Source organism: Calidris pugnax, unplaced genomic scaffold (assembly GCF_001431845.1).
Source record: "Calidris pugnax isolate Ruff unplaced genomic scaffold, ASM143184v1 scaffold404, whole genome shotgun sequence".
NCBI lineage: Eukaryota > Metazoa > Chordata > Aves > Charadriiformes > Scolopacidae > Calidris > Calidris pugnax.
The window spans coordinates 566,502-592,842 of record NW_015091151.1 but is presented as its reverse complement, the minus strand read 5'-3'; the positions used below and the strand labels follow the sequence as shown (position 1 = coordinate 592,842).

Sequence of the window (26,341 nt, the reverse complement as noted above, 5' to 3'; positions counted from 1 at the left end):
TGCTCTGCTCTGATGAGGCCCCAACTGGAATAGTGCGTCCAGTTCTGGGCTCCCCAGTTCAAGAGAGACAAGGAGCTACTGGAAAGAGTCCAGCGAAGGGTGATGAAGATGATTCAAGGATTGGAGCATCTCCCTTATGAAGAAAGGCTGAGAGAGCTGGGACTCTTTAGTCTGGAGAAGAGAAGGCTGAGGGGAGACCTTATCAATGCCTTTAAGCACCTAAAAGGTGGTTTGAAGGAGGATGGAGCCAGACTCTTTTCAGCGGTTGCCAGTGAGAGGACGAGGGGCAACTGGCATAAGCTGGAACATAGGAGGTTCCACTCAAATATGAGAAAAAACTGCTTCACAGTGAGGGTGACAGAGCCCTGGAACAGACTGCCCAGGGAGATCGTTGAGTCCCCTTCTTTGGAGATTTTCAAGACCCGCCTGGATGCAGTCCTGAGTAACGTGCTCTAGCTCTGGGCAATCCTGCTTCAGCAGGGGAGTTGGATTAGATGATCTCTATGGTCCCTTCCAACTCTAAAAAATTCAGTGAAATTCAGTAATTAAACACGACAGAGGCATGTTTATAGCCTGCTGGACCTCTTCTACCAGTATCTAGGTAATACCATTTGTGTAATATGGGTTGGGAGCGAGCTGCTCATTAGCTTCTGTTTGTTGACTCAGTACGTCTGCCACATCTTTTGGGATGTTACAGTGCTCTCCCTTAGGGCTGTCTGAATTGAATTGTATTCCAGAAGATTGTAGCTTTTCTTAATTCCAGCTCTCCACATTTTACAGTTATATATTTTTAAAAACAGTGAAAATAAGTCAGAACAAATCAAATAATATTGACTTGTAAAGACACACTTTTCCACAGGAAAGAAGCCAGTATAAAAGGCTGCAAGGTCTGTAGATTAATACTGGAAGAAAATTCGAATCAGTGGTGTGCATTCCTTTTTGTTTCTTTGTTACTGCTTGTTGAGTGAACTGTAAAGTTAGAAGATTTAGATCTCAGTTTTGGGAGCTAAAACGTGTTAAATCAACCATGGAATTTAGCCAACCAAGATACTGAGGCCAAAAGCGTAAAATTACCATAAAAACAACCCTACACTTTCTGAAATGATAGATTTAACAGATTTACAGAGCAGGTTTGGAAAAGTACTATAAATCCTGGTGTGTGAGAACATGAGCCAGCTTCTAAGGACTTGTCTGTGCACCGGACAGTTAACCTAAGGAGAACTGAATGTTACGGGGATGGTAGGGTAAGCATCAGGTGGATGCTGCCATTAGTGTAGTGGGGAAATAGTTGAGTCCCAATGTCCATTTTCATACTAAAATAATTCTTGGTCATTCTGGGATTATATAAGTGATAAAACTGCTCTGTATTGACAGATAGCTGGCAGTGGAGGTAACAAATGGGATTAAAAGCGCTCCTTAGGGGTGCCTTTCAGGTTTCAGCCAGCACAGATTATTCTAGTTTTCCTGGAGGCAGAATTCATTGGTCTCAGCTGAGATGCAACCATAGATGTAATGTGTCAAGATTGAGAAGTCAACGGCAAACTTTTGAAAATCATTCATATTCTTTTGTGGTAATATGGAGGGGAAGTGGAGGGGAAAAAAAGAGATTTGGTTTGTTGTATGTATACAACAAATTAATCATAGAGGAGTCATTTCAGTAATTCCTGAAATAAAAAAATGACTTAAGAGCTCTTATTTGTGTGTGAGTTTGGAGGGGTCTCGGAACATGAAAAGACATTAGATTCTGCCCTAATTGCTTGCCAGGAATCATAAAAGCTGCAGGTACTTGATTATTGTGTAGGGAGGCCTAGGCAGCTTTTATTTATTTTGAAGCTTTTCCATAGACAGTAGTTGGGCTTTGTTGAGGGTGTGGAGAAGAAATTTATTTTCTCACAAAAGCTTCTGTTCAGTGGTACTTCAGGAGATACTAATTTGCAGGTTAAATTGCTGTACCTGGTGTCACGGTGAAAACAGTTTTTGCCCCGAGACAGTTTGCTTCACTTGCATTTGAAGATACTTTGAAAAACAGGATTATGCTCAACTGTGTTGAATGAACTAGCAGCTTAAGTGCTGGAAGAGGTTATGTATTTCCTTTTATTGGTGTAATTGCCTGTAATACTGGGAAAAGAAAAATGAGTGTTCTGAAAAATCAGGTTACTTTTCTTTTGCTTCATTTTCCCCAATCGTCATATCTTCTTTCCTCTCCTCCCATCATCCCCCGTTATCTGCCTTTTCTGACACTTAATGTCGCCCATTATTGTACTTGCTTCTCACCAAGTTGTGTTTTGTGCTTTTCCCCAGCCTGTCTCTCCCAGTTCCCCTCCTTCCCCAAACACAACGTGTTGCTCCACAGTGTTGCTGCCCCTTTGGCTCGGTTCCCATTCAGTGTCCTGTCCCTCTCTCGTTCCCTGAATCCCTTTCTCCCTCATCCTTGATGTCTCATATTAGTTGGTAGTCAAAATGTTGGCTGATCTAGATGTCTGTTTCTGGGAAGGCAAGCACCTCTTCCTAACTGCTTCCTGAAAAAGTAGAGAGGTTTTATGGAAAATCTCTTCAAGAAGAAAGATTGAAAAAATCTCCCTGTAGTTCTGTAGCACGATTGCCAGAAGGCTATGGAGAAATACTCACAAATGTTATTAGCTAGTGTTAATTTATTCCCTGCCTTAGAGGGAATGATTTGATAAGCCTTATGACAAGGCTTATCAAATTAAAAATTAAATGGTAGATACTTAAGAATGACATGAAGATCCATGCTTTTTGGGTTGTTCCTGTGATTATGCATTCTCTTTGCTTTAAGATCCTGCTAGTCTTCGTGCTTGGGTACAGTTTCTCCATAGCAGCCCACTGGAAATGTGTACAGGCACGTTTCAGGAGGTGTGTGGAGGGCTCAAGAGACTTTCTGGCCATGTGTGTGGGCAACCCATTTGTCAGACAGGGATGTGTGACGAGCGAAGGGCATGGTCCTGACCTGGGAGTCTCTGCCCCAAGGGTGTCTCTCACCACTTGGTATCTGCGTGTGGAGTCTCTGCTTCAGCGTGTGCCCGTCCTCTGCAGGACAAAGTGCAGCTGTCAAGAGAAAACCCTCTTTGAAGCAGTTTTTAGGGGATCCTGACTGACGAGAGGAATGGGGGCTGCAGCAATGTCACCAAACATGCTTTCCACAGTGTGTCCTTTCACGGCACATTTTTTGCCAGACAGTGTGCTGCTCACGTGCCGACTAAGGGAGGTGTTCTTGTATTAGATAGACCCAAGTCATTGGCTGATGGCTTGCTTATGTCCTCTCCCAAACCTGCTGACAGTGTGGAGGAGAACCTTCACTGTAATTCTGCAAGCACGAACTTGTTTTCAGAAAGAACAAAGGCAACGTGTGGATTTGAAGGACTTTTCCTCTAAAGATACTTATGAAAATGTTCAGCCTTCATAAAAAAGGTCATTGTACTCTGCTAAAACTGCTTACAGATAGCTAAGCATGTCACATGTTCCTCTGAAACATTAATTAAATGGATTTAGAGCCCTGAAGCTAGAAGGAGAAGCAGGTGAAACCAGATCAAGTGGTGATACCCATAGCAGATGCTTGGAGAAGAGAAGGGTGAAGAGGTGGCTACCAGTGTGGGAGGATGGCTCTTAATATGGCTTTGTCCTTCAAAACTGTCCTGGAACTAGAGGGATTTGATATGGTTATGAAAACAAGTTCAGAGAAGTGACACACCTGCAAATAGCTTGCCTGGAGGAGGAACAGCTGGAGAAAGGAAGAACCTGGGATTCTGAAAGACTCTCTTCAGTAAAAGAAAAAAATACACAATTCTTACTTGCTTTAGTGCTGCGGTGTAGGTTGTGAATGGTAATACTGAAAAATCCACCAAAATTTACCAGTCCACACTGTTGTAATTTGAAGTAGCAATGACTAGAGAAGGAGAGCAGAAATCATGTGGAGAGCACGAGTTTTGTTGGGAAAAATAGTTCTTGGTAAATGGCATTGCTAGAATTTAAGTTCTGCCAATATGTTTGGCATAGGCCTCTAGCTTTCTTCCATGGCAAAAGCATTCAGGACTACATCATTTTCCTGTCTCTGCCACAAACCACACAGAAGGCTTTTCAGAAGCTGTGTCCTCCTGTCTGTGGGGATTTGGAAGTCAAAGGACATGCACTTTGGACTCCTCAAATGCTCTTTAGCCTTTTCCCAGGAAAACTTGGTATCTTAGCCTCTGAAATCAAGTTCCATAGTTTGGTAGATTATGCCTGGAGTTGACTGTTTTGTAGTCGTTTTTCCCTTGAATAGCGTAAGCATGAACAGCTTTTTTTCAACTCAGTATCCCATGATAAGAAAAAAAGTAATGTGTTTTTCAGGAGAAAGTCCTGATACTGTGTAGTCTGATCCAGCAGGAAAAGATAAAAGACGTTTGGCAGTAAAGTGTCAGACTTGTAAAACAGGCAGGAACTCCTTTAAATACCAAAATTTTTATGTGCATCTGTTGCATATTAGCAAGGTTTTTTTAATACTAAGTAGTGGTATGTAGATTTAACTTCTTTAATTGGGTCTTTTTCTAGTTTTTAAAAACTGGAACAGGAGGGAGAAAGAGCCTTACCTAACTTTAAAAGAGATTATAGTTGAGCTTCTTTTTAAGGCTACTTAGACAAACCAGGCTGGCATGAGACACCCCTTAACTTGCATGTGGATGTGCACTTGAATTAGTTGAGGAGTGTTTTTCTGGATGACTAGTTGTGTTAAGATAAGTAGCTGTTTGTTCTTTTGTTAAGGTGTCCCCAGAAGCTCATGTGCAAGAAAAGCCATCTTTCATCAGGTTGTAGTAAAAGTGACACCTGTGAGGAGGACAGTGACAAAGTTAAACATGATTTTCCACTGATAAATTGGGCTTGTTTGGTGTGACAGATAGCCAGATTACCTTAAGGAAAGCAGGGCTGGGTATACTGTGTATTTAGCTAAGGAACGTACTTGAGTTTAGGATGTTACTACTTGTCTGTAGATCTAAACTCCTCCTCGTGAACCAGTTTAAGAGTCAAGCCAGTTGCAACATTTGGCTGGTCTTAAGTGGAGAGCTTGTAAAAAAAAAAAAATCTCCAATTAAAATTGCCAGGGATTTGCTCAGGCCAGCTAGTATCTAACAAGAGCAGACTACAAAGGCAATTCAAATGAAAGCAAGTACTAAAACTTGGACGAATGTTTTTGTTCTCAGATGGTTGTCTACCCTCTAGGTTGCAAGAGAAAACAGTAGAGATTTTGATAATGTTATGAAAGTTCATACTCAGAACATTGGCTGTGCTGTCAGTAACCAGCGTTTGCGGTGTTTTCTGAAGTTGTGTTAACCCTAAAGAAGGTCACCCAGGACACAGTGTACCTTTTGGTTAAAATTTGGCTACGCTAAAGTCACCATGGAGATCACTCTGACAGAAATCTGTTTCTAAAAATAATTTCACTTTTTCTGGTATTAATCCAGCAAAGTTTAAAGGAGTGAATCACTTTCTAATGTGTGCTATAATCTCAATGCAATGGCAGTGGAGTTTCAAGGATACTTTAAAGTGAGAGTTGATATTTTAAAGTTACTTATACTGTGACACAAAAAAAATAATTGACAACAGACATAAACCACTAAGTTGATAGTTGGAAAAAAAGGGAAAACTGAAAAGCCAAATCCACCTGGTAAAACTACTTTTCATATTTTAAAAAATACTTAAAAAGTCATGGAATGGTTTGGGTTGGAAGGAACCGTAAAGATCACTTAATTCCAACCCCCCTGCCACGGACAGGGACACCTTCTACTAGAGCAGGTTTCTCAAAGCCCCATCCAGCCTGGCCTTGAACACCTTCAGGGATGGGGCATCCACAGCTCCTCAGGGCAAGCTTTTCCAGTGTCTCATCACCTCCACAGGAAAGAATTTCTTCCTAATACCTAATCTAAATCTCCCCTCTTTCAGTTTAAAGCCGTTACCCCTCATCTTATTGCTTAACTCCCTGATAAAGAGTCCCTCCCCATCTCTCCTGTAGCCCCCTTCAGGCACTGAAAAGCTCCTACCACGTCTCCCCAGAGCCTTCTGTTCTTCAGGTTGAACAACCCCAACTCTCTCAGCCTGTCTTCATAGGCACTTTAAGGACTTTCTTTGGAAGGATGCTCTCAGAACTGGCAGTGCTTTGGGAGCTGTTCTGAAGGTGGTGGCACTGTCTCAGTTTTCATGTTGTTGAACTTGCCAGGAAGAAACTCAGCCTTGAATGGTGAGGATGAAGAAGTTGTAACGTAAACCGTATAGTTAGATGTAAACAGTTACATCAAAAGCCAGGATAAAACTATGATGATTACTTGGAATACTTTTCCCGCTTTTCTCCATGAATGTACCCTTGTTTTAAATGAACAGTAACAAAATTAAAATGACAAGATTCAGCCTCAAAGCTTGTGGTAAAGTTCAGCGGGTTAAAAGCAGATTTTTACAAGTTCCATTATTTGTTTCCTATTCAGGTAGCTTTATGATTTGAGGGGTGTGTTATTGAAATACAATAATTGTTTTCATTCAGGTAAACAAACATTAAAGATATTTGATGGGAATGATGCAGTGAAACGCAATCAATTTCGACTGATTTCAGTTCCAAGGATTGCAAAAAATGAAGAAGTTGTGGTAAGATACCCGGTGAAGGTCAATGTTCCAGTGTGATAAAGGGGCGTGGGATTGTATATTACAATAGTCAAAAGCTGATAGTTTTACAGATGTAACTCAACAACAACAAAATCTGTAAGTAGGCTATAATATTACAGCATAATTTGACGACTTCTGCAGTGCTCTTATTTTAGAGCAGCTGAAGAAGCAGTGGGCTACTTATCTATGGCATAATGGGGACCACAGCATATCACATGTTAAGCAGTCATTCTCCTTCCCTCTCTGACACTGAAGTCTGATTTTACTGATGTGAGCAATACTGGATAATCAGCTCCTTAGATCTTGCTCCCCTTCTATGGTATTTAGTGGTTTGATGTTTCTCTTGGACAACCACCACCTACTGCACTTCAGTTCATCGGCTTTGAAGACTGAAGCGTGCCGTAGTTACCTCCGCTTCTTGGCTGTGAAAGTAATGAATTACTGATCACAGAGTGGCCAATGGCTTTGCCAGTGCTCCGTCTGGGGTGGAAGCATGACTCAGTACTAAATCAAACTTTCTGTACAGATCTTAGTTTACTGGGCTGGGCAGAGACCCCCTGCTCTGCCCAGAGGGAGCACGGGGTGGTGCACAGTAGAAGTGAGCTTGGTGAGAATTTATTATGTCAGAATTTTGACAGTTTCAGCCTATGGCTCACTCAGGTTTTTACCTTGATATTGTGCTCAAAATCAGCAGGAGTTTTGAAAATGGTTTGTAGTGTTCCACGTGTCAAAGATCTTCAAGGAAAATTGTGCTGAAACCACTTTTATTTAAGAGTGTTGCTTGCCTTTCAAGCACATTTTGTCACTCTGCTTCTTAACGTATTGGGGCAGATTAATACCAGTTCTCCTAAGTGACTTACTGGGCTTTATTCACTGCACCTCTGAGTAGAGGTGCTGCAGACAAGGGCCACTGATGGATGTAAAATTCCTGTCACTGCTTGCATCTTCCAAGGACAGCCCTTACCTTTCCTCTTCACAGGTGTGTAGGTTCAGGGAAGCCTTGTGGCTGAGAAGCTCACTGATTTTCAGCATCCCTGTAGTGCAAGAAGATTGAATATGCAAAGTTGGGCACAATCAATCAAGTGTAATTTACCATTCTCCTTGTGGAGTAAATTTTGCATGCAGTGAGTGTAGCTTTATTGGTGCTGAATTTTTACACTTGATCTATGCAGTTAAAATGACTATCACTTGACAAAAATACTGTGGGTTGTGTTCAAATCCATTGATACCTCAGGTTTTGGTTTTGTATCTTCTACTTAAATTTGTTTTCAAAACTTGGCTGTTGTTTTTGGTTTTGCCATTGCTATTTATCCACTGTTCTGCGCTTAAAGCATGCGTTAAAGGTTGGTTCCGTAAGTAAGGTATTCATAAATGTCTATGGCTACACAGCTCTTAATGGTGTCTTTTCAAGAAAATGTTAATTTATCTTGCTGTGTTGTAGGAGGCTGCTTTGAGGGCATACTACATAAACGACGACCAGCAGGAGTATGAGCTTCAGACTTTTACACAGCAGGCGCTGCTGTCTGAGGATGTTATCAACAGGAACGATGCTGCAGAGGACAGCAACTTGGGCTCGGTATTCCGAGAATCCGTTCCTGAAGCTTGGATCATCAGAGCCAAACCAAAGGATGAGGAAGTGATCAGAATTTATCCTGCCTGGCTGAAGTGAGTGGTCTCCTTTATCCCAAGGTTGTCCTGTTTTGCTACATTTGTCCTCTCTAGTCTAGCCCGATGTGTTTCAGTTATTGAAGCTGCGCAAGTATAACAGAGAATGTAGTTTCATCTTCTGTGTTTCAGGATTCTTCTGTTTATTTTTCTGAATTAGTAGTATACTTATTATTCATCCCTGTGCCTGGAAATGTGCTTGTGGGTTTCTTTACATGCGTGGGATGTACTGTGCAACTTGTGCAGTTCTATTATTGTGCATTTGGTAAGGAAGATAAAACCTTACATTCACTGCATCTGTAAAGAAATGGTGACATACATGTGTTGATGGGTTTTTTTGGAAGAAATATTAAGTGGGAAGTATTCGGTGTAATTTCTAATATGAAAACAGGAGGAAAAAATAAAGAAAAAATATCTATTCCATTTATCACCACTGAGACAATATATATTTTAAGGATATTTAGCAGTGGAAACAAGACTGGCTGGTGACCTATTTGTTTCTTAAGAGCAGTGGGCTAAAATTTAAACATTTTTTCATTTTACTAATGCAGCTACATTGCCAAATTTTATGAAAGACTTGTAGGTAATCCTGTATATAGAAAAAAACTAATTTGCAGTGCTGGACCAGTTCCTTGAGATGAAAGACTTTGCTTGTCTATGGGGCTAATACTGCATCTGCCATGAGCCTCAGTGAAAAACTTTCTTCAACTAATAAAAATTTCTGCCTACCCCCGTAGAAAATTTGCTGCTTGGGTAAGAAAAGTACACACAGAATAGGTCAAATGATTGTCTTAAAATAAGTATTTTTTTCCTTTTTAGGGTGGGAATGGCATATGTTTCTCTACGAGTGAATAAAGATAGCACTACGCAGACTGTGATCAAAGAAGTGCTTCCATTACTTGGAAGGCAGGTAAATGAAAGATCATAGGCATGTTTATATACAGCCTGAGGGATTTTGAGGTGTGTGTTTTTTCTCTTCAGAAACATTATAATCAGTCCATTAGCTGTGAATGTTGTTAATGTTTGGTAGATGATTGTTTGTGGCTGGTATGATGCTTGAAACTCTCTGCAGTCTTGAAGGTAGACCTGGTTGCTCGCACTGGAAGTTACCATCAGTCTTTGTGGGTCAAGCAGGTTTACTTGTGTGAACACAATGATTATTGATGTGCAGAATATTTTTTTCTGGTTGTTTATGTCTTGATATATTTAAAATACACTTGTATGTAACTGCACTGTAACTACACAGTCTTACCTTGTTGGGAAGCTGGCACTCACTGTTAGGATGTTCAGGATGCGTCAGGATGCTTGCCTCCTACTTCTTTGTGCTGCTCTGCAAAGTAAATCATACAATATCTCAAGTTAGAAGGGACCATAGGGATCATTGGGTCCAACTCCCTGCTCCTTGCAGGACTGCCTAAAACTAAACCACATCACTAAGAGTGTTGTCCAGAAAGCCCTGGGGAACCCCGCTGGTGACTGGCCACCAGCCTAATGTAACCCCATTTACTGTAACTCTTTGAGCCCGACCTGTCAGCCAACGTTGCTCACCCAATACATTATGGACTCATCTAGCTGTGTGCTGGACAGTTTATCCAGAAGGATTCTGTGAGAGACTGTATCAAAAGCTTTGCTAAAATCCAAAACCACCACATCCACTGGCTTCCCTTGGTCAACTAGATGGGTGCCTTTGTCGTAAAGGGAAGTTAAGTTGGTTAAGCAGGACTTTCCCCTTGTGAACCTGTGCTGGCTATGACCAATGACTCTGTCGTGTCTCAAATTTTTTTCAATAACTCCCTGAATAACCTTTTCCATAACTATGCCGGGCACTGAAGTGGGACCGACAGGCCTGTGATTACCAGTAGTCAACTGGCAACTGTCAACTACGGTAGTCGACTGTAGTTGTCTTCCTTCTTACCCTTCTTGAAAACTGGGACAACATTTGCCAGCTTTCAGTCAACCGGGACCTCTTCAGACTCCCAAGACCATTGAAAAATAATGGAGAGAGGTCCCGCAATGATACAGGCCAGCTCCTTCAGTTCTCTGGGATGAATCCCATTGGGCCCCATAGATTACACATGCATCCAGCTGGAGCAGCAGGTCTCGAACAGGTTCAGTGTGGGCTGGGAGTTGATCATCCCCACAGTCAGTCTTCCAATGCAGGGCTTTGTGGTCTCAGGGCCCATCATCAGCATTGAAGATGGAGGCGATGAAGACACTAAATGTCTCCGCTTTGGCTACATCCCTATTTGTGAGGTGACCAACCTCATCAACTAACAGACCAATGTTATCTCTGATCCTTCTTTTGCTGCTAACATATTTTAAAGAGACCTTTTTGTTGTCCTTCACAGTGCTGGCCAGCTTGAACTCTAATCATGCTTTGGCCACGTGAATTTTCTCCCTACAGTGGCAAACAGCATTGCTGTAGTCCTTAAGGACTACATGGAAGGACTCAAGGCTGAATGGCACCCATGTTCTTTACCATCTGCATTTCTTCCCACCTCATTGGAAATGGTTAGATACATCTTATAATCTTGCAGATGCACGTTTTCCTTGGAAGATGATATCTTTTCAGTCTGCCTGTCTTTCTTAGAGTTGGTGGCAAGATAGCCTGACTCTTAGGAAGTGTCTTAGTAGAACTTGCAGGTGTGCCATGATGCTGGCAGTCTCAGTTGGACACATAGGTGTGGAGGTGTGAAGCTGCAGCATGCACATCTCATTCAGGACTTGGGGCTTCTGCTGCTCCAGGCTCCTGTCATGCTCATGGAGCTCTCTGTCTAGGTGTGCACAGCTGTGTAGTGCATGCAGCTCCTTGTGCCATAGGATGGTTCTAGGATTTTATTTCAGTCCTTTTCCTCAAGTGCTGTGGCCCTTTCAATAAAACTTGGAAAATCTTGTCTGAAGGCTTGTCTCATCTGAAAAAAGCAACTGTCAAACGGGATAGTTGGGTACTCTGGGAAAGATCCTCACATCTTTCTGTTTGGGAAACTAGTTTTATCTTACAAGAGACTTAATTTCTTGGCTCAGTTGTAATTTCTCTGATACTAATATATCACTCTCTTGTGTATGAAGATGCATGTACAAGAGATATCTTTTTAGTATCTAGATTTTGCCTGTGCTGAAGAACCTCACCAAGTTGCTGTCTTCAAATTTCAGGCAAATCAAATGTAGGCAGTTGAGGCTTTTCACACCCCCGTTCATGACATGTAAAGCAATTGTCCTCTGAGTCTCTGGGCCAGAAATTAAGACACTTCCTCAGTCCTGAGTGTCATGTTCCCAGGGTTCCAATAATTTCACTGAATTTCACTGAATTTTTAGAGTTGGAAGGGACCATAGAGATCATCTAGTCCAATTCCCCTGCTGAAGCAGGATTACCTAGAGCACGTTAGAGCATGTTACTCAGGACTGCATCCAGGCGGGTCTTGAAAATCTCCAGAGAAGGGGACTCCCCAACCTCCCTGGGCAGCCTGTTCCAGGGCTCTGTCACCCTCACTGTGAAGAAGCTTTTTCTCATATTTGAGTGGAACCTCTTATGTTCCAACTTGTGCCTGTTGCCCCTCGTCATCTCACTGGGAACCACTGAAAAGAGTCTGGCTCCCTCCTCCTTCAGCCCACCCTTTAGGTACTTATAGGCATTGATAAGGTCTCCCCTCAGCCTTCTCTTCTCCAGACTAAAGAGTCCCAGCTCTCTCAGCCTTTCTTCATAAGGGAGATGCTCCAATAATCCTTGTAAATGGTTCAGCTCTTGGCTGTGCCAGCTTTTCTCGTCCAGCCATGAGGGACTTGGCTGATCTCTGGCAGTAGAGTTTGGAGAAGTGGCTGTGGCAAGTGTGAAGAGGGGTTTGTTCCACCAGTGCTGGTGGCGTGCCTCAGGAAATGGGGAACAGTCAGCCTGCTTTTGTCAAGCCTGGTTCCTGGGCCATCTTCCTGAAGAGCAGGTCTATTCCCAGCAAGCTTTCTCTGGAAATATCCTAGCTGAGCTGCTGGTCGCTGAAGGGAGGCAGACTGCTTTACAGGTGCCCCTTCACCGTGGGGCTGCTAGGATGCTGATGTAGTTGAGGACATAGAAGCCTGACACCATATATGGGAAGCTGGGTGTGTAAAATGAAGATTATTCCTTGCTTAGGAGGAGTGGGTTAGGATGAAGAAATCAACATCATGGTTAATTTTAAAATGTTTAATGTTCCACACTCTGTGTGTGCAATGTATAAAATAACTTCAACATGAGCATCTGGCAAAATTATATTTAATTCAGAAACTACATTTTAAAGTTTCATCTTTTGGCAGATGGATTGCCTCCAGAATTTCAAATTGGTGGAAGTGCTTATGGGCAGTAAGCAAGGTAAGTGAAGGAGCACTGGCCAAAGGTACATCTGTAACTGATCTTCTAGCTTTTTCTTTTTTTTCTTCTCCCTTTTAACACAGTCGCAGTTAATTTTTTACAATAAATGCCTTCACAAATAAAACTTCACCATCATGTTGAAATACTTGAGTGATGTTTGTTCTTCTTGGTCTTGTGTATCCTGTGGGAATGTGGTTCCCTTCTCTTTCTTCATCATTACATGAAGGTTTATTAGTGGTTTCTGGTGGGTATTGACACTTTGGCAAAGAGCCCCGTTTTGGGGAGCTGCCTTTAGCTGACATTTTCTTAAATGCAGTAATTTAGTAAAGATCAGTTGTAAAGTTCAGTTGGCTCCCTTCCTTCTCTCCTTTTCCCCCCCAACACTGCCCGCAAACAAGAGCAAATTTGAGTCCTGAGATAGTCCAAGGAATACGTGTGTGCGTTATGAAGTGCAGAAATACACAGTCCTAGCATTGCTAGGGAGGCTTGTGATCCTGCATGACCTGAGCTGGTGATCTTCAAGTTCACATCCCCTTTGTGCTTCATTATTTGTGAGGCTGCATGGAGAGAGCTAAATAAAGCCACTGAAGTAGCCTGATGATGCCCTGGCCGCACCCAAGTAAATACCTTTTTAGTTCAAATTCCGGCCTTATACTTTGCTTTCTTTCTGAACATCATCAGTAAGTTGCTTTATAAGGCTATATATAGCCTTATAGATATATATATATAAGGCTATTGTTTTATAAGGCTATTTTAGCCTTGTGAATGTCTTCCCTTGGTTGGTTTCTGGCACTCTGTAAAGCATCATTTACAACCTTGCTTTAGCTGGAAGTTTTTACAATTGTCTTAATATTTTAATAAAATACTGAAGTTGATTATTACTGTAATTGTCAGGGAAGGTAGTTTTAAAGTCTCCTGTCAAACAGCTTGTTACCAAAGCACTGCTTGTCTTCTGAGTGGCTTCAAGCTGTCTCTGCATTTTTTTAGAGGGTCGTGTTTAAGAACAAAATCAGACTGTTCAAAGCACCTGCATTGTTTTTCTGTAGAATAATGAGTAGTTCAGGTCTGCGTGGTGCTTTATGTTACTGTTAGCTGTACGCAGAGTTGTGAGTTTTCCCTAAATTTTTTTGTATTCCTTTTGTTTAATTGAGCCTGATTAAAAACTTTCAGTGTTTCCCAATGTGATTTGTGTTCTTGCTGCCTCTAGTTCAGCGCATGGTCTTGGACAACCAGGAGCTGATTCTTAACAGACTCAAGGACATAAGAAAGGTAAATCTGAAAAAAGGAACACGGTCCTTTACTATAGCAAGTAAGGACTCCCCTTTCTTACATAAAAATTAAGTTATCAGTTCCCCCCCACCACCAAGCTGGCTCCTCCGTAGAGAAGCTAAGTGCTTGGACTGAAGTTTCTTTCCGTTTGTCATATTCTGTAGGCGTAGAGGACTTGATCGCTAAGTTCAGAACTATTTGGGATTTTGTTTCACAGTATCTTTTTGCCAAGTGTCACGTCATTTATTTTTCTTTTTTTTTGGTAGACTTCAATACGTCAGATGAATCAAACAAGGTTTTACATTGTGGAAAACAGTAAATCCATTGTACGAGTAAATTTATTTGTTGGTGGCCTTCCACCTCAGCTTTCCCCTGAAGAATACACAAATATTCTCAAGGATGAATTAGCTATCAAAAGTAAGTAAATGGGTGCATTCACTTGCACAGAATAAAATGTAGTAGCATCTATTGCTCCTTTCTATTATTTTTTTTTCTTAACGTTTTGTGACCTTCTTTGAAAAATCAGTCTGTCTTGTACTGTCATGGGTGACTTTTTTATAAATTTCAACATGTTCATGATTCTATGAGAGATGTAACAGCTCATTATTCATAGAATTATTATTACATTTCTTGAGTTATATGTGACCACACCATTATTTTTTTTTAGTGAAAAAACATTGCTTTTTAGAACTGAACCTTATATACCTTACAGTACTCCAATTATGGCAGTGCAGTTTAGTTCCCTGTACATGAATGTTCCTCGCTTTTGTTAACCTCTGACGTTTTTTGCGTGGGCTCCTCTCCATATTGTTCATTATCTCTGTGCCTCATCACATAGAAGTATGAGCAGCGTGTGCACACACATGTGGACAAGCACTTAGTTAAATGAATTTATTTTTCTTTTTCAAAGAAGTGTGATTGATTTTTCATAATACTCTCTCAATCAGTGTGTTCTATAAACAGTGTCAGGGATGCGTCATCCTTTTTATTTCAGGAAATGAAGCATTTTTCCCAATTTTTAATGTAACTTCAAGAGGAATTAAACTTCAAATGCCAGGAAGAATTCATATTCACCTTTTATGAAAATCAGTTTAGCTTTTCTAACTTGCAAAGTAAACTTAGGAGAGGGGAAGTGTTAGCTGGAGGTTCTCCCTGTATTTGTATAACTTTTAATATTTATTTATATTATATTTATGTAACTTTTTAAAATATTTTAAATATTTACTCTAAATGTACCCAAGGTTTTATGTGTTTATATTTTTTCCCTTTGCAGCAAATGTAGTATCTGTGACTCATGTTTATCAAGCACAAGGTAAGCATTAAGATTTTTAGTCTGGCAGATAATGTCTTTTTGCAAAACGGCAGCCCAATACCAGAGGCCCTAAGCTGAGAGCATGCTAGTCTTACTGCATAAGCAAAAAGCCCTTCAGATAAAATGTAACATGTTCTCTTTATGAAGAGCAGTGGATTAGTATCACCTTATTTAAAAAAATAAAAAGGTTGGCTTCAACCCATGTGTACCAGAAAGTGGTAGTATTTCACCACAAAAAAGAGTTTTGAACTTCCATCTCAGCTGAAATGCCTAACACCACTCGCCTGTTAAAAGCCCTTCAAGTCCTCTCCCTTTATTTTGACTTCTGAAATAATTTTGGTCCTGCTTTTGAACTTGATGGGGTTGTTTCACAGTCAGTGTTCGCTAGCACAGTGTTCAGTGGGGATTTGGTGGCTGGAAGTCTGGAGGAAAACAGTACACTCACCTCTGTGTTCATCCTGTGAGCTGCTGCGTTGCTTTTCCTGTGGGAATCCCATTTCAGCCAGGAGGGAGAAGCCATGAGGCTTCCCAGAGCTGGAACAGCAGTGGCTTGGAGCAGCGTTAGTGCCGTGGTCAGGTGGAGAGCTGGTAAACTTAAAAGTGTAGAGTTTATCTTTTGTACATTTAGGTGTCCCTATCCGGGATGTTCCACGTCCTTTGGCAGGCTTAACTTCCACATGACTGCTAAATGAATCTTTCTGTAGCGTGGCTTTGAAGACCGACCTGTGCTTCCTTCCTGTATTTGCTGTCTCCGTGTGGCTGGTTAATCTGACTTCTGAAAGCTTTATGGTTTTCCTTATGAGATGTGCCTTCTCTTTTTCATATTTGTCAATAGAGAATAGGTTTTTTTATGATACTCTTTTCAGGTCACAGCTTCATTTAACCAAGTTTACCTGTGTGTGTTTTTCAGATGTTACTGCTTGTATGTGATTCTTACTGTTCTTTGGATTTTTTCCCTTGCTGAGTGTTTTTATGTTTCCCCAACCTCCTGGCTTTCACATTTGGTTGCAGCCAGGTTGTGTTACCAGCTTACATCTCATACGCTGTCCATTATGCACTTCAGTCTTATCCTGCCCTGTTGTCCTCCTCACCAAGTATCCCACTTTAAATAACCTGGCAGTATTTTGTTTTCTTTAATTTTTCCCTTTTGTCTTCCCTTCTTCCCCAGCTTCCCCATACTGCTGACATAAAGGTCTTAAATTGATTCTCAAACCAGATCTTTGCTTGTTGACAATATCTCAGTAAGAATTAATACAAGTGGAACCACTGGGTTTTTAGTCATGAGATACAAAATAAAACCTGATACCTTTGTCACTTTTACATGATGAGAACAGCCTATTAGTTATTATAAAGAGTATGGAAATAGGCCATAATTCTGAAGCCCAAATGAAGTCTTTAAATATGCATCAGTTTTGTGCTGCAGTTCTTCGTGTCCTTAAACTGCTTTGCTTTAACAGAAATCTGGGATGTATTTGGGCATATGAAGGAAGGCTTAAAAAGCAAAACAGCCCAATTTACTGACAGCCAACAACCAGAGTGTCACAGGGTAACTTTTACTGAATAATGTCCCGAGCAAACTCCGTAGGCTATTGCTGCAGTATGATGGTACTGATTTCTTAATAATAACAGAATATATGAATAATAGGTCTCATGCCTCTTTACAGGTGCTGTTGTACTCGAAATTTCATGCTTTTCTGAAGCTGAAAGAATATATATGCTAGTTAAAGATACAACTGTCAATGACAAGCCTCTGAATGCTGTGGTGATTCCTGAAGTTATGGTAAGAGATGGGTTTGAATTAAAAATATGTCTTTAAAAGAAAAGCAACTACCTTGAGACTTTTTCTGCTGGAAGTAAATGAAAATGCATTTTGTTCAAAGGAGCCGTACAGTGAGTTTCTGTAAGTAGTGTGATAAAAAAGAGTTCTTGAGAGCCTGTACTTCATGTATATGATATACTTCTGTGAGTTAAGTCACTTGGACTGTTACTGTTGGGTTGTCAGGAATAACTATACCATTGCATAACTATAGAATTATAAAGATTATATGATCATCTTTCAATGATCATAAAGTTAGGTCAGGTTTTCATTTTAGCTGGCATGTATTAAAATGCTTACAGTGACTTTGTTTTGAGGGCTGAACCTGTTTCCTCACTAACTGTGAGGTAAGCTACTGCTGCTAATCTTCAAATTTACAGTATCTTAATTTCCCTCGTTCTGTAGAGAGGGAGTTTGAGCTTGTTTAAACGCCGCATTGTGGGTTTTAGTGCAAGAGTCCTTTCAAAAATTCAGACTTGATTCTGATTTATTAATTTTTATGGTTACAAATCACTTTCCCATAAATCAGTTGGTTTAATAATAGATTTCATGTCAGCAAATCAGATTTGGGGTGAAAAGAGGGAAATGGTTCACTTAAAAGAAGTGATTTAACCAGGATGGTGTAGGTTCTGGCTAAAAGAGATTGTAGGCAGTTACTTTCTGCTGAACTGTTGTTTATCTTGCAGCTGCTGTGTTCCTGGAGCTGCAGTATGGCAAGTGAAGGTCTTAGTTTGACTTCTTAGAACTTCACAGAAGGTTGAAAACTAAAAAAAAATTATATAATCAGTGGGAACTATCAAACAACTTTAGATAGGAGTGTCTCAAGTTCCATAGCCATAGTTGCATACTTACATGCCTGCTTTATTATTTAAAGAGTTCTATGCTTTGTCAAAGCTTTCTGAAGATGAAATTATTTTTTATATGAGCAGATACCTCTGTCAGTCCTTACATGAAACTGGCAAGATTAAGAACTCTCCCCTCTTCAGAAAAAGTGAGAGCCTTGTTCTTATGCATACATAGGCATTGTGTTTTGTGAGATCCTTAGAAACCAAGGCCACCCCTTGTCCAAATGAGGTTATCAGAAACGGAAGGCAGCATGAAGATAGGACTGCTCTGGGATGCTTGGTTTTGGTGGTTTTTAGGCAAATGCATTATGAGCCTAGATTTGGTGCACGGTGTGTGAAGTAGAACATGCTCTGCTCTGCTGAGCACGTGTGTCTTTTTTTTCTGACCCTGGATAGGTTTGAAGTGAACTTTTTGGTGCCAGAAAAATAGGGATAATGCTCTCTGTTACCTGATGCAAGGTCTTTTAGAAAGTCCAGTTCAGGGACCTGCTAGGGATGAATTTCTAATAGGTGAGGAGAAAGGGGCTGTACATGTGCCCATACATTTTGTTATCATTTCAGCGTGTATTGTTTATATTTGGTCATGTCACTGAAACGAGCTGAGAGTTAATCTAAATAATGTTTCGAATGTCGTTCGTAAGTGCTTTGGCCACCCAGCTTATGCCGTTCACTAATTATCCAGGGTAAGCTAATGAGTGATTGTTGACCCTACTTTGGTAAGCAATTGGACTAGATGACCTCCTGAGGTATTTTCCAACCTAGATTATTCTTTTATCCTATGATACTGTTATCCTTTGTTTATACTTTATATATGTGACCATTTAAATACAGCACCAGGAAATATTTGATGCAGGAACTGAGCACAATATTACTATTATGCTGTGTTTGGCATTCCTCTTGTGGGTGAAATACAAAGAATTAGGGAATGAAGGGCTAATGCATATTCTCAGAAGAATGGGTGATAAAACAAAGGCCACAGTGTTTTGGTTAATGAATGATTTTTCCAAATTGCAACTTAAATTAAAAAACTGAAACAAACAAACCAAACCAAATGTTCTTAAAAGTCAATAAAAGTGGAGAAGTAAATTGGTGGTTAGCAGGTTACTAGTCCTTCATTTTCCCAAGGTGAGATCCACTCGTTGTGTGTCAGATACACCTTCTGTGGAGGAGACCCAGTTCTACTCTGGCGTGGTCAGATCTGCCAGAAGAAATTGGTCCTCTTGTTATCATTACTGAAGAGTTTGAATGCAGAATTGGTTTGCACTAATTGCTTATTAGAAAGTCGAGCAATTAGTGTGATCAGATGCATCGATCTGTTCTGCTGTTTCATGATCTCACGAATTCAACCACTTTTTCATTTGGCGATATTCAAATGAAGGAAAATATTATTCTTTGTTGGGGTGTGACAGAGGTAATAGAGTGTCTTACGAAGCTGTTTGGCTGCTGTGCAGGGACTGCGGGGGCAGTTTGGTGTCGCTCCTCGGCAGCCTGTCATGGTGGGAGACATTGCGGGGCTGAATCTTTGGATTGAAAGCTCCTTTACCGGAACTCCCTCTGCAGTTCTGGCAAACAAGGAGACCAGCAGAGAGCTGTGCGACGCTTCTGTCAGCACGAGGATCATAGAATCATGGAATGGTTTGGGTTGGAAGGGACCTCAAAGATCATGGAGTTCCAACCCCCCTGCCCTGGGCAGGGACACCTTCCACTAGAGCAGGTTGCTCAAGGCCACATCCAGCCTGGCCTTGAACACTTCCAGGGATGGGGCATCCACAGCTTCTCTGGGAAACCTGTTCCAGTGTCTCACCACCCTCACTGTAAAGGATTTCTTCCTGAGATCTAGTCTGACCTGGAAGACAAGTTTGTGTGGCTTTTTCCTTAATGCCACTTACCAGCTTACTGCCCTCTGACGTACCGTGCTGAGCTTCCTTAACAGTAGTAGAAAAAGATGCAGGAGTTTCCCAAATGGGTGAAACTTTCCATTTCATTCATTCCACTGATTCCTCACACAATGTGTCCTGTTTCAATGAGAGTTTAATGACCCTCTTAGCCAAAACATTGTGAAAGGTCACTTTTCACCTTTCTTCCGCTGCCGCAATTCCCCAAAAAGCAAAGAAAAGGCTCGAGCTCCTGCTGTGTTGACCCAGCAGCTGCTCTGGGTGCACGGAGACACCTTGCACGTCATTCCTCATGGGATGCAATGGCTCCTTTCTGGCCAGGATGGGGGAAGTGTGTGCTTGGGGCGCCGTGAGTCCTCGTACGTGGGAGATGCTTGCAAATGTTGAATTGTCAGTTGGAGGTATCTGGGGTGCCTGGAGACTGCCCACCACCCTGGAAGATGCTTGTCCTGCCATGTCAGGCCTTGTTCTGCTTCGTGGCGAGATGTGATTACACAGTGCACCAACAGAAAGGGGGATTAGCCTGGATAATAATAAATATCTTGCCCCAGCCTGAAGCCGCGTTGTGCCTAATCCTGACAAATTGAGCAATTCACAGTGGCTGTCAGAGTGTCTAAATCACACGGCCTCCTTCGGCTGTCTCTGAGAAACCAGCAGTAAATCCCTTCCTGAACGCCGGCCAGCACAAAACCCCTCTGCAGATTTCACTCCTCAGGCAGAGCACCAAAGCCAGGGCTAAAGGGGGAAGGGAGTCCTCGGGCCGTGAGTCACACATCCCCCTTCTGCCCAGAAACAAACTCATTTGCCCGTCCCCACTGGGCCTTTATTAAGGGATTTAAAAGAATTCTGCAGCCTAAGAGTGGCCGTCTGTGATTGTAAAGGAGCTTGTGCTTTGCAGAAGGCAGGGCAGCAGCCCTCCTCTGCTGTGCAAACTGCCAAAGGGTTTTTAAACCCTGCTGAAAAATAATTGTTTTCTTAGAAGCTGGCCTTTATCTAGGGATTTAGTGACGTTTCTTGCATCTTTAAGCTTAGTGAAGAGTGATGATGGGAAGCAAGTTAACTAAGTCTAAACACTTCCTAGAATACTTCTGTTCATTCTACATAGGAGCGTTTTGTCCTAAATAGGTATAGTTAGTGATTTACAAGGTATAGTTAGGGATTTACAGTAGAAGATGCTGGAACAAAGGTGAGTTGGAGTGGTAGGACTGCTCAGGCATTCTCCGCAGCTCCTTGTGTCTCAGTAGGGTGCAGGGTAAATATTTCACTTTTTTTTTTTTTTGGTACAATATTGACACTTGACAAATTAGAAAATTTAGATGACAGTTTTGTAGAAACTGTAAATACATATTTGCAAGAATATATGTTTACTTGGGTAAGACCTCAGATGATTTCCCAAACACAGCTGTGCTTTTGAATGCCTTGGAGCTTACCATGCTTCAAAAATCATTGCGATTCCCTGAAGTTCCTCATGAATTATTTTAGTTACTTGGTTTTAAACCCAGTGTGTTAGAACTTGCCTGTGAAAGCAAGTAATGTAAAACACGTGTTGAACATGTCACTTCTAAATGTCCAAAAGCAATATTTTTAGAAACTGATTTTCTGAAGAAGGGAAGGTAATCAAATGCTCTTATCCACATTCAAGGTATTTGTTTGACTTAAATGTTAGGATAGTTTCTTTTCTCTCATTCTTTTTTGAAAAAGTGTTTTGTTTTCTATGAACTGCAGAACTGAGTATTTTTTTCTTTCTGTTATCACCTTACTGCCCCTTTTTTTAAACACCACAAGTTTCCAGGTGTTGAACTAAGCCTGAGGTTTCAGGTAACCCGTGGCGTTCAGAAAGTTGAAATGTCTGGAGGTGAAATTTAAGCAGCCAAAAATCTGGGGAAGAAGCGGGAAGCATCAGGCGGGAAGGTAGGGAAGAGTAGACTCTGGAACAGGGAGCACAGGAAGGGCACAGTTTGCCCCGTTACCCCGTGGGACGTGGCGTTTCCTTTCAGAGATGCTTATAGGATTTTCAAAATGGGATGTGGCAGGTGATGGTGCAGAAACTGGTGGAGTAACGAGAAGGGCTTTGCTTCTGGAAAAGCCAGACCTTTGCTTACTATTGTTATTAATGCCTGTGGTGGCTTGAGGAGAGGAAACCCACTTCTCTTGCTGGGATGTGTGGATCCTTGAGCTGTTGACCTTCCAGCTCGTGAAGTCCTTCCCTTTTGTGACAGTGGCAGGCATTGTTTTCCTTAGACTTCCTTTGCTGGTTGCAGATATCCTTTCCACACGCTTAACAGAAATGAATATATTACCCTTGTGTGTTGGGCACGGTTTCAGTAATTGCTTCCCCTTTTCCAATAATGCCTGAATATGGAGGCAAGAGGTGTTTTGAAGGGGCAGTCATCACGGTACAGCGTGAAGGTGGCTCCTCTGGAGAAAGCACTGTGGACAGCTTCACAGCCCACGTCTTGCCAGCCCAGGTGTTTTGCCAGCAGTGAAACTTTTCCAGTAAAATTAAATTTTAATGCTCTTCTGGCTCTTTGTCAGCCAAAATAGCCCTTGTTTGGCAAATTTTTTTTTGAGAAAACATACATGTTTTCAAATTGAGTGTCCGTGGCAGAATCTAAGGAAGGAAGGAAGGGGCTAGAGAAGTGTGTGCCTGCTCCAACAACCTTCTTGCTCTGCTTGGTGTTCCTTTTCCCAGCATGTTCTCTCTTTGAGCCCACGAGTCACGCTGGATAGCAGAGGGCATTTCTCAGGAGATGACACAGAGGAGAAGGATTTTTATGTGTTTGCAGGTATCTTGACGCATCTGGCAGGCTGTGACTTGCCAAGGGTTAGCACACAGCTTTTTTAGGCAATCTCTCAAATACTGGGAAGCCCCAAAGGATGGTTTGTTTTCAAGTGTCCAGATCAGCTCACAGATAAGACAGTGGTCTGGGGTATCCCAACATCAGGCTCCAGTTTGCTTCCCCACAAAGTTACTCATTAATTTGTCCTGATTTCCCCATTCTTTGCCTTAGTTCACACCCTGGTGGTCACTCATGGACAGCAGCCCAGGGTGTCTCTGGGTGCTGTCCTCTCCCCTCCGGGGCTGTTGGTATCTCTCTGCATGTTTGCACGCTGCGGTCATGCCGCTGCCTCACCGCCCCCTGAATTATTCTTGTCTAAATTGACTTATATTTAGCGCTGTTGTTCTGTTCCCTGAATCCATCCTGTCAGCTGCGTGACAAATTGCTGTTCCCTGAATGCCATCCAATTTGTACATACAAATTACCACGACTTAGGGGCTGTGGCAAACATTTCTTGCTCTGAAGCGCGCTCGTTGAAGTGCCCAGTGGGGTTTTCTGGTGCATACCTGCCCCGCAGCCCTGCAGCAGGGTGGATGAAAGGTGTGCTGGCACTTTCTCATCTTTCTAGAACCATTTACAAATCGTTTTACAGAATGATTTATGGGCTGGCTGGCTGAAAACCTGTCCCAAGGGTGTGCTTCTGCGGCTGGGAGTTTTGACCTCCCGTGAGGCTGCAGGTACCGTTTCTGCACAGTTTGTGGAGTACCCCAGGAAATCCCTCCTCTCCCATGGGCTGTGGCTTCTTTTGGGGTGGTTTCTGGACAGACACCAGGCACCCCTGCAGCACGGCCGAGCTTTGAGAGCCCTTTCAGCAGCATCCACTTTTGTAGAGGTGTGAGGACCATAAGACACTGGCACCAAATACTCGTGATTAAAAGTTTTAAATACCTTTTTTTAAAAGAAGCTTTCAGCCTCTTATTCCTTGGGGAGGGACGTGCCAGAGTCTGCCATGAACACCCTTGTCCTGAAGTGTTTTGTCCTTCTAAATTAACATGTATCCTAGGACAACCACAAAACTAAAGACAAATGTTTCCGTTGTTTTTGGGAGAAGTTCTCTCTTTGTAAGGAAAGTGTTTGAATTGTGCATGACTCTGGAAGGTACCTTATCCCCTCACACTATTCTTTGGCATAGACTGTTTACGGAAAATGTATAGGAAGGACTTACAGTGCCTTTGGTTTTAGCATTAAGCTCAACTGTGTAGTTGGAGTGGGTTAAGGAAACTTCGGGTCCCAGAAAAACAAGATCAGCAGCTAACCTGTCCTTTGGCACTGGAACAGCCTGCCCAGGGAGGTGGTTGAGTCACCATGTCTGGAGGTATTTAAGAAACGTGTAGATGTGGCACTTCAGGGCACGCTCTAGTGGCCAAGATTGTGGGGTTTTGGTTGGGCTCGGTGACCTCAAGAGTCCGTTCCGACTATGAAGTTTCTGTGGTTGTTGGGACATTGAATCTTTCTATTTATCAAATCTGCATTTTTCTTACTAAGTATCAAGGAAGCATCAGGAAATATGTCTGAGATGCAGTAGTAATTTTCTTGCCTAGCTAGGTTTTGGCTAATGCTTTTTCTTGTCTTCTTTCAGGCTTCCAAGATACCACGGAACTGCTGCCCACTTCTTGTGTTTGTGAATCCAAAAAGTGGTGGTCTAAAAGGTCGGGATCTGCTGTACAGTTTTAGAAAGCTGCTAAACCCACATCAGGTCTTTGAGCTTACCAACGGTGGCCCACTGCCTGGGTAAGTCATTAGATCTTTTAATTTTTTTAGCTATGTTTTTTTCTTATTTTTTGAAAGGGTAGATCACAATATTTGCTTGTTATGAAGATGTAAATTGCTTCTGTTCTGTGCCTGAAGACCGGAGCAGTGGATCACTCCTTCTGTCTGGTTCTCTCTCACTGTGAAAACAGATTTAAACTTTGAGGTTCTCTAAAGAAAAGAGAATATAGTAGTTCCTGATGTATATGCTTGTGTCAAGTCTAATAAAGTCCAGTCCTGGGAAAGTCAAATCCACTTTACAATGACACAGATTTAATAAATACTGAAGATAAAAAGATTTTATAATTGAATGGGGATGGAAAGAGAAACGTCACATTGCCCAACAAGGGCTCATTTTTGCTTTTGTTTCCTCTGATGTTTCATGGGAACTAGTAGGAAAGTATAATAAAATTTTCTATCTTCGACTCTTGAAACTTGGCCACAGTTACAGAATTAACAGGGCCTGCCTGGTCACAGCTGCAACATTTCTAAATACAAGGAACAGAACATAATGTGCTTGTAGGGAGGCAGGAACCCATTACTTGATTTAATCAACATGACTTTGTTACCAGCTTCATAAAAATGAAAGTGACGGTTGTAGCCTACTCAGAGTAGGCTCGTTCCTTCAGGACTGCTCTAATAAAGAGCTGTCATGACAAGCTCTTCAAAACAAAAGTTTTCATGGGAGAAACACAGCTTATGCAGAAGGCAAGAAAAACAAGCTGCACAAAACAAACTATTTGTCAGAACTGTGTAATGCTTTTGTCTTTCTAATGCAGTTCAAGCTGCAACTTCAGTAATTAGTTCATGTTGTTTTGTCCATGGAGTCCTTCTGTAGTTTTGTGGCAAATGCTTCCACTTGTTCTTCTGCAATAGAAAATAAGTATTCCCTTGCAGGATATCTTGATATTTAGGATGAAAAGCCACAAAAGGTAAGAGCGACCAGGTAAATAGTACTTTGAGGAAGAAAAAGTGCTGTGAGTCCTATGACTAATTAAAAGGAAAAAACAAATAAAACCCACTAATCGACATCTCCACTAGGATCAAGAGTTACAGATGTTCACACTGAAATTATGAATAGTTAGATCTCTGTCTCTCTGATGAAAAAGGAAGTGATTAACAATTTAACTCTAGCTTTGAAGAGTCTTAGGAGCAGGTGGTTTAGACTCTTTTTAAACAGCTTTATCTAAAAAAAAAAATCTCTTTTCCCATTCACTTTGAAGTTGATCCTGGAAGTGAGGGTGAACGGGAGGGATGGGGGTGAGGGAGAAATATAATAATAACATGTTATCTTAAACGGCCTGTCAGGAGGCTTTGCTTTTCCTGCACTGCGTTGTTAACGTGTGTTTTCCCCTTGGCTTTGCTCCTCAACGCAGGTTCCACACCTTCTCTAAAGTCCCCTCCTTCCGCGTGCTGGTGTGTGGGGGGGACGGGACCGTCGGCTGGGTCCTGGGTGCGCTGGAGGAGATCAGGCACAAGCTGGTGTGCTCAGAGCCCTCGGTGGCCATCCTACCTTTAGGAACAGGTGAGGGTCACCGCGAGCACCCTTCTTCTGAGGGCAGAAGTCCTCCAGAAGATGTAACCTTTGTTTATTCACCTGACAAACAACCCGGATTTGCAGTAAAGGTGCCCACATGACTCAGTTCTGGCCGGTGTTGGAGAGCAAATGCAATATCAGATTTTCAAGGAAACGTCTGTGATGGTTCCTGAAGGAAAAGCAGAGGAGTTGGTGTGGGTGTGTCTGAGTGCGCAGGAGTTGGAGAGGGCAAAATATTCTCCCCCTGACAACCACAGGTGCATCAGCCCTTCCTGTGAACTCAGCCGCTCCCTGACTTCTCAGCTCTAGAATAGGTTTTTCTGTCTCTTTTTGTGAAAACTTTTCAGATGAGACAGTGCATCTCTATGTGACACCAAGCACGTGTGCAGCCACAACACTTAGATATTTTTTTCTGCTTGTTAACTTTTC

The 26,341-nt window shown here is 41.9% G+C and overlaps 1 protein-coding gene across 2 annotated transcripts in view; it reads left to right on the top strand.

Annotated features, from left to right (window-relative positions):
* DGKQ (diacylglycerol kinase theta) overlaps positions 1–26,341 on the top strand; it is an 84,128-nt gene that overhangs the window by 37,526 nt on the left and 20,261 nt on the right. For both annotated transcript variants that reach the window (XM_014959222.1, XM_014959223.1), the window contains 10 exons: positions 6,527–6,627; positions 8,087–8,310; positions 9,130–9,220; positions 12,595–12,649; positions 13,857–13,918; positions 14,185–14,335; positions 15,192–15,230; positions 16,895–17,010; positions 24,206–24,357; positions 25,752–25,900. In XM_014959222.1, coding sequence (XP_014814708.1) covers positions 6,527–6,627; positions 8,087–8,310; positions 9,130–9,220; positions 12,595–12,649; positions 13,857–13,918; positions 14,185–14,335; positions 15,192–15,230; positions 16,895–17,010; positions 24,206–24,357; positions 25,752–25,900 — 1,140 coding nt within the window. The remainder of the gene's footprint in view (positions 1–6,526; positions 6,628–8,086; positions 8,311–9,129; positions 9,221–12,594; positions 12,650–13,856; positions 13,919–14,184; positions 14,336–15,191; positions 15,231–16,894; positions 17,011–24,205; positions 24,358–25,751; positions 25,901–26,341) is intronic.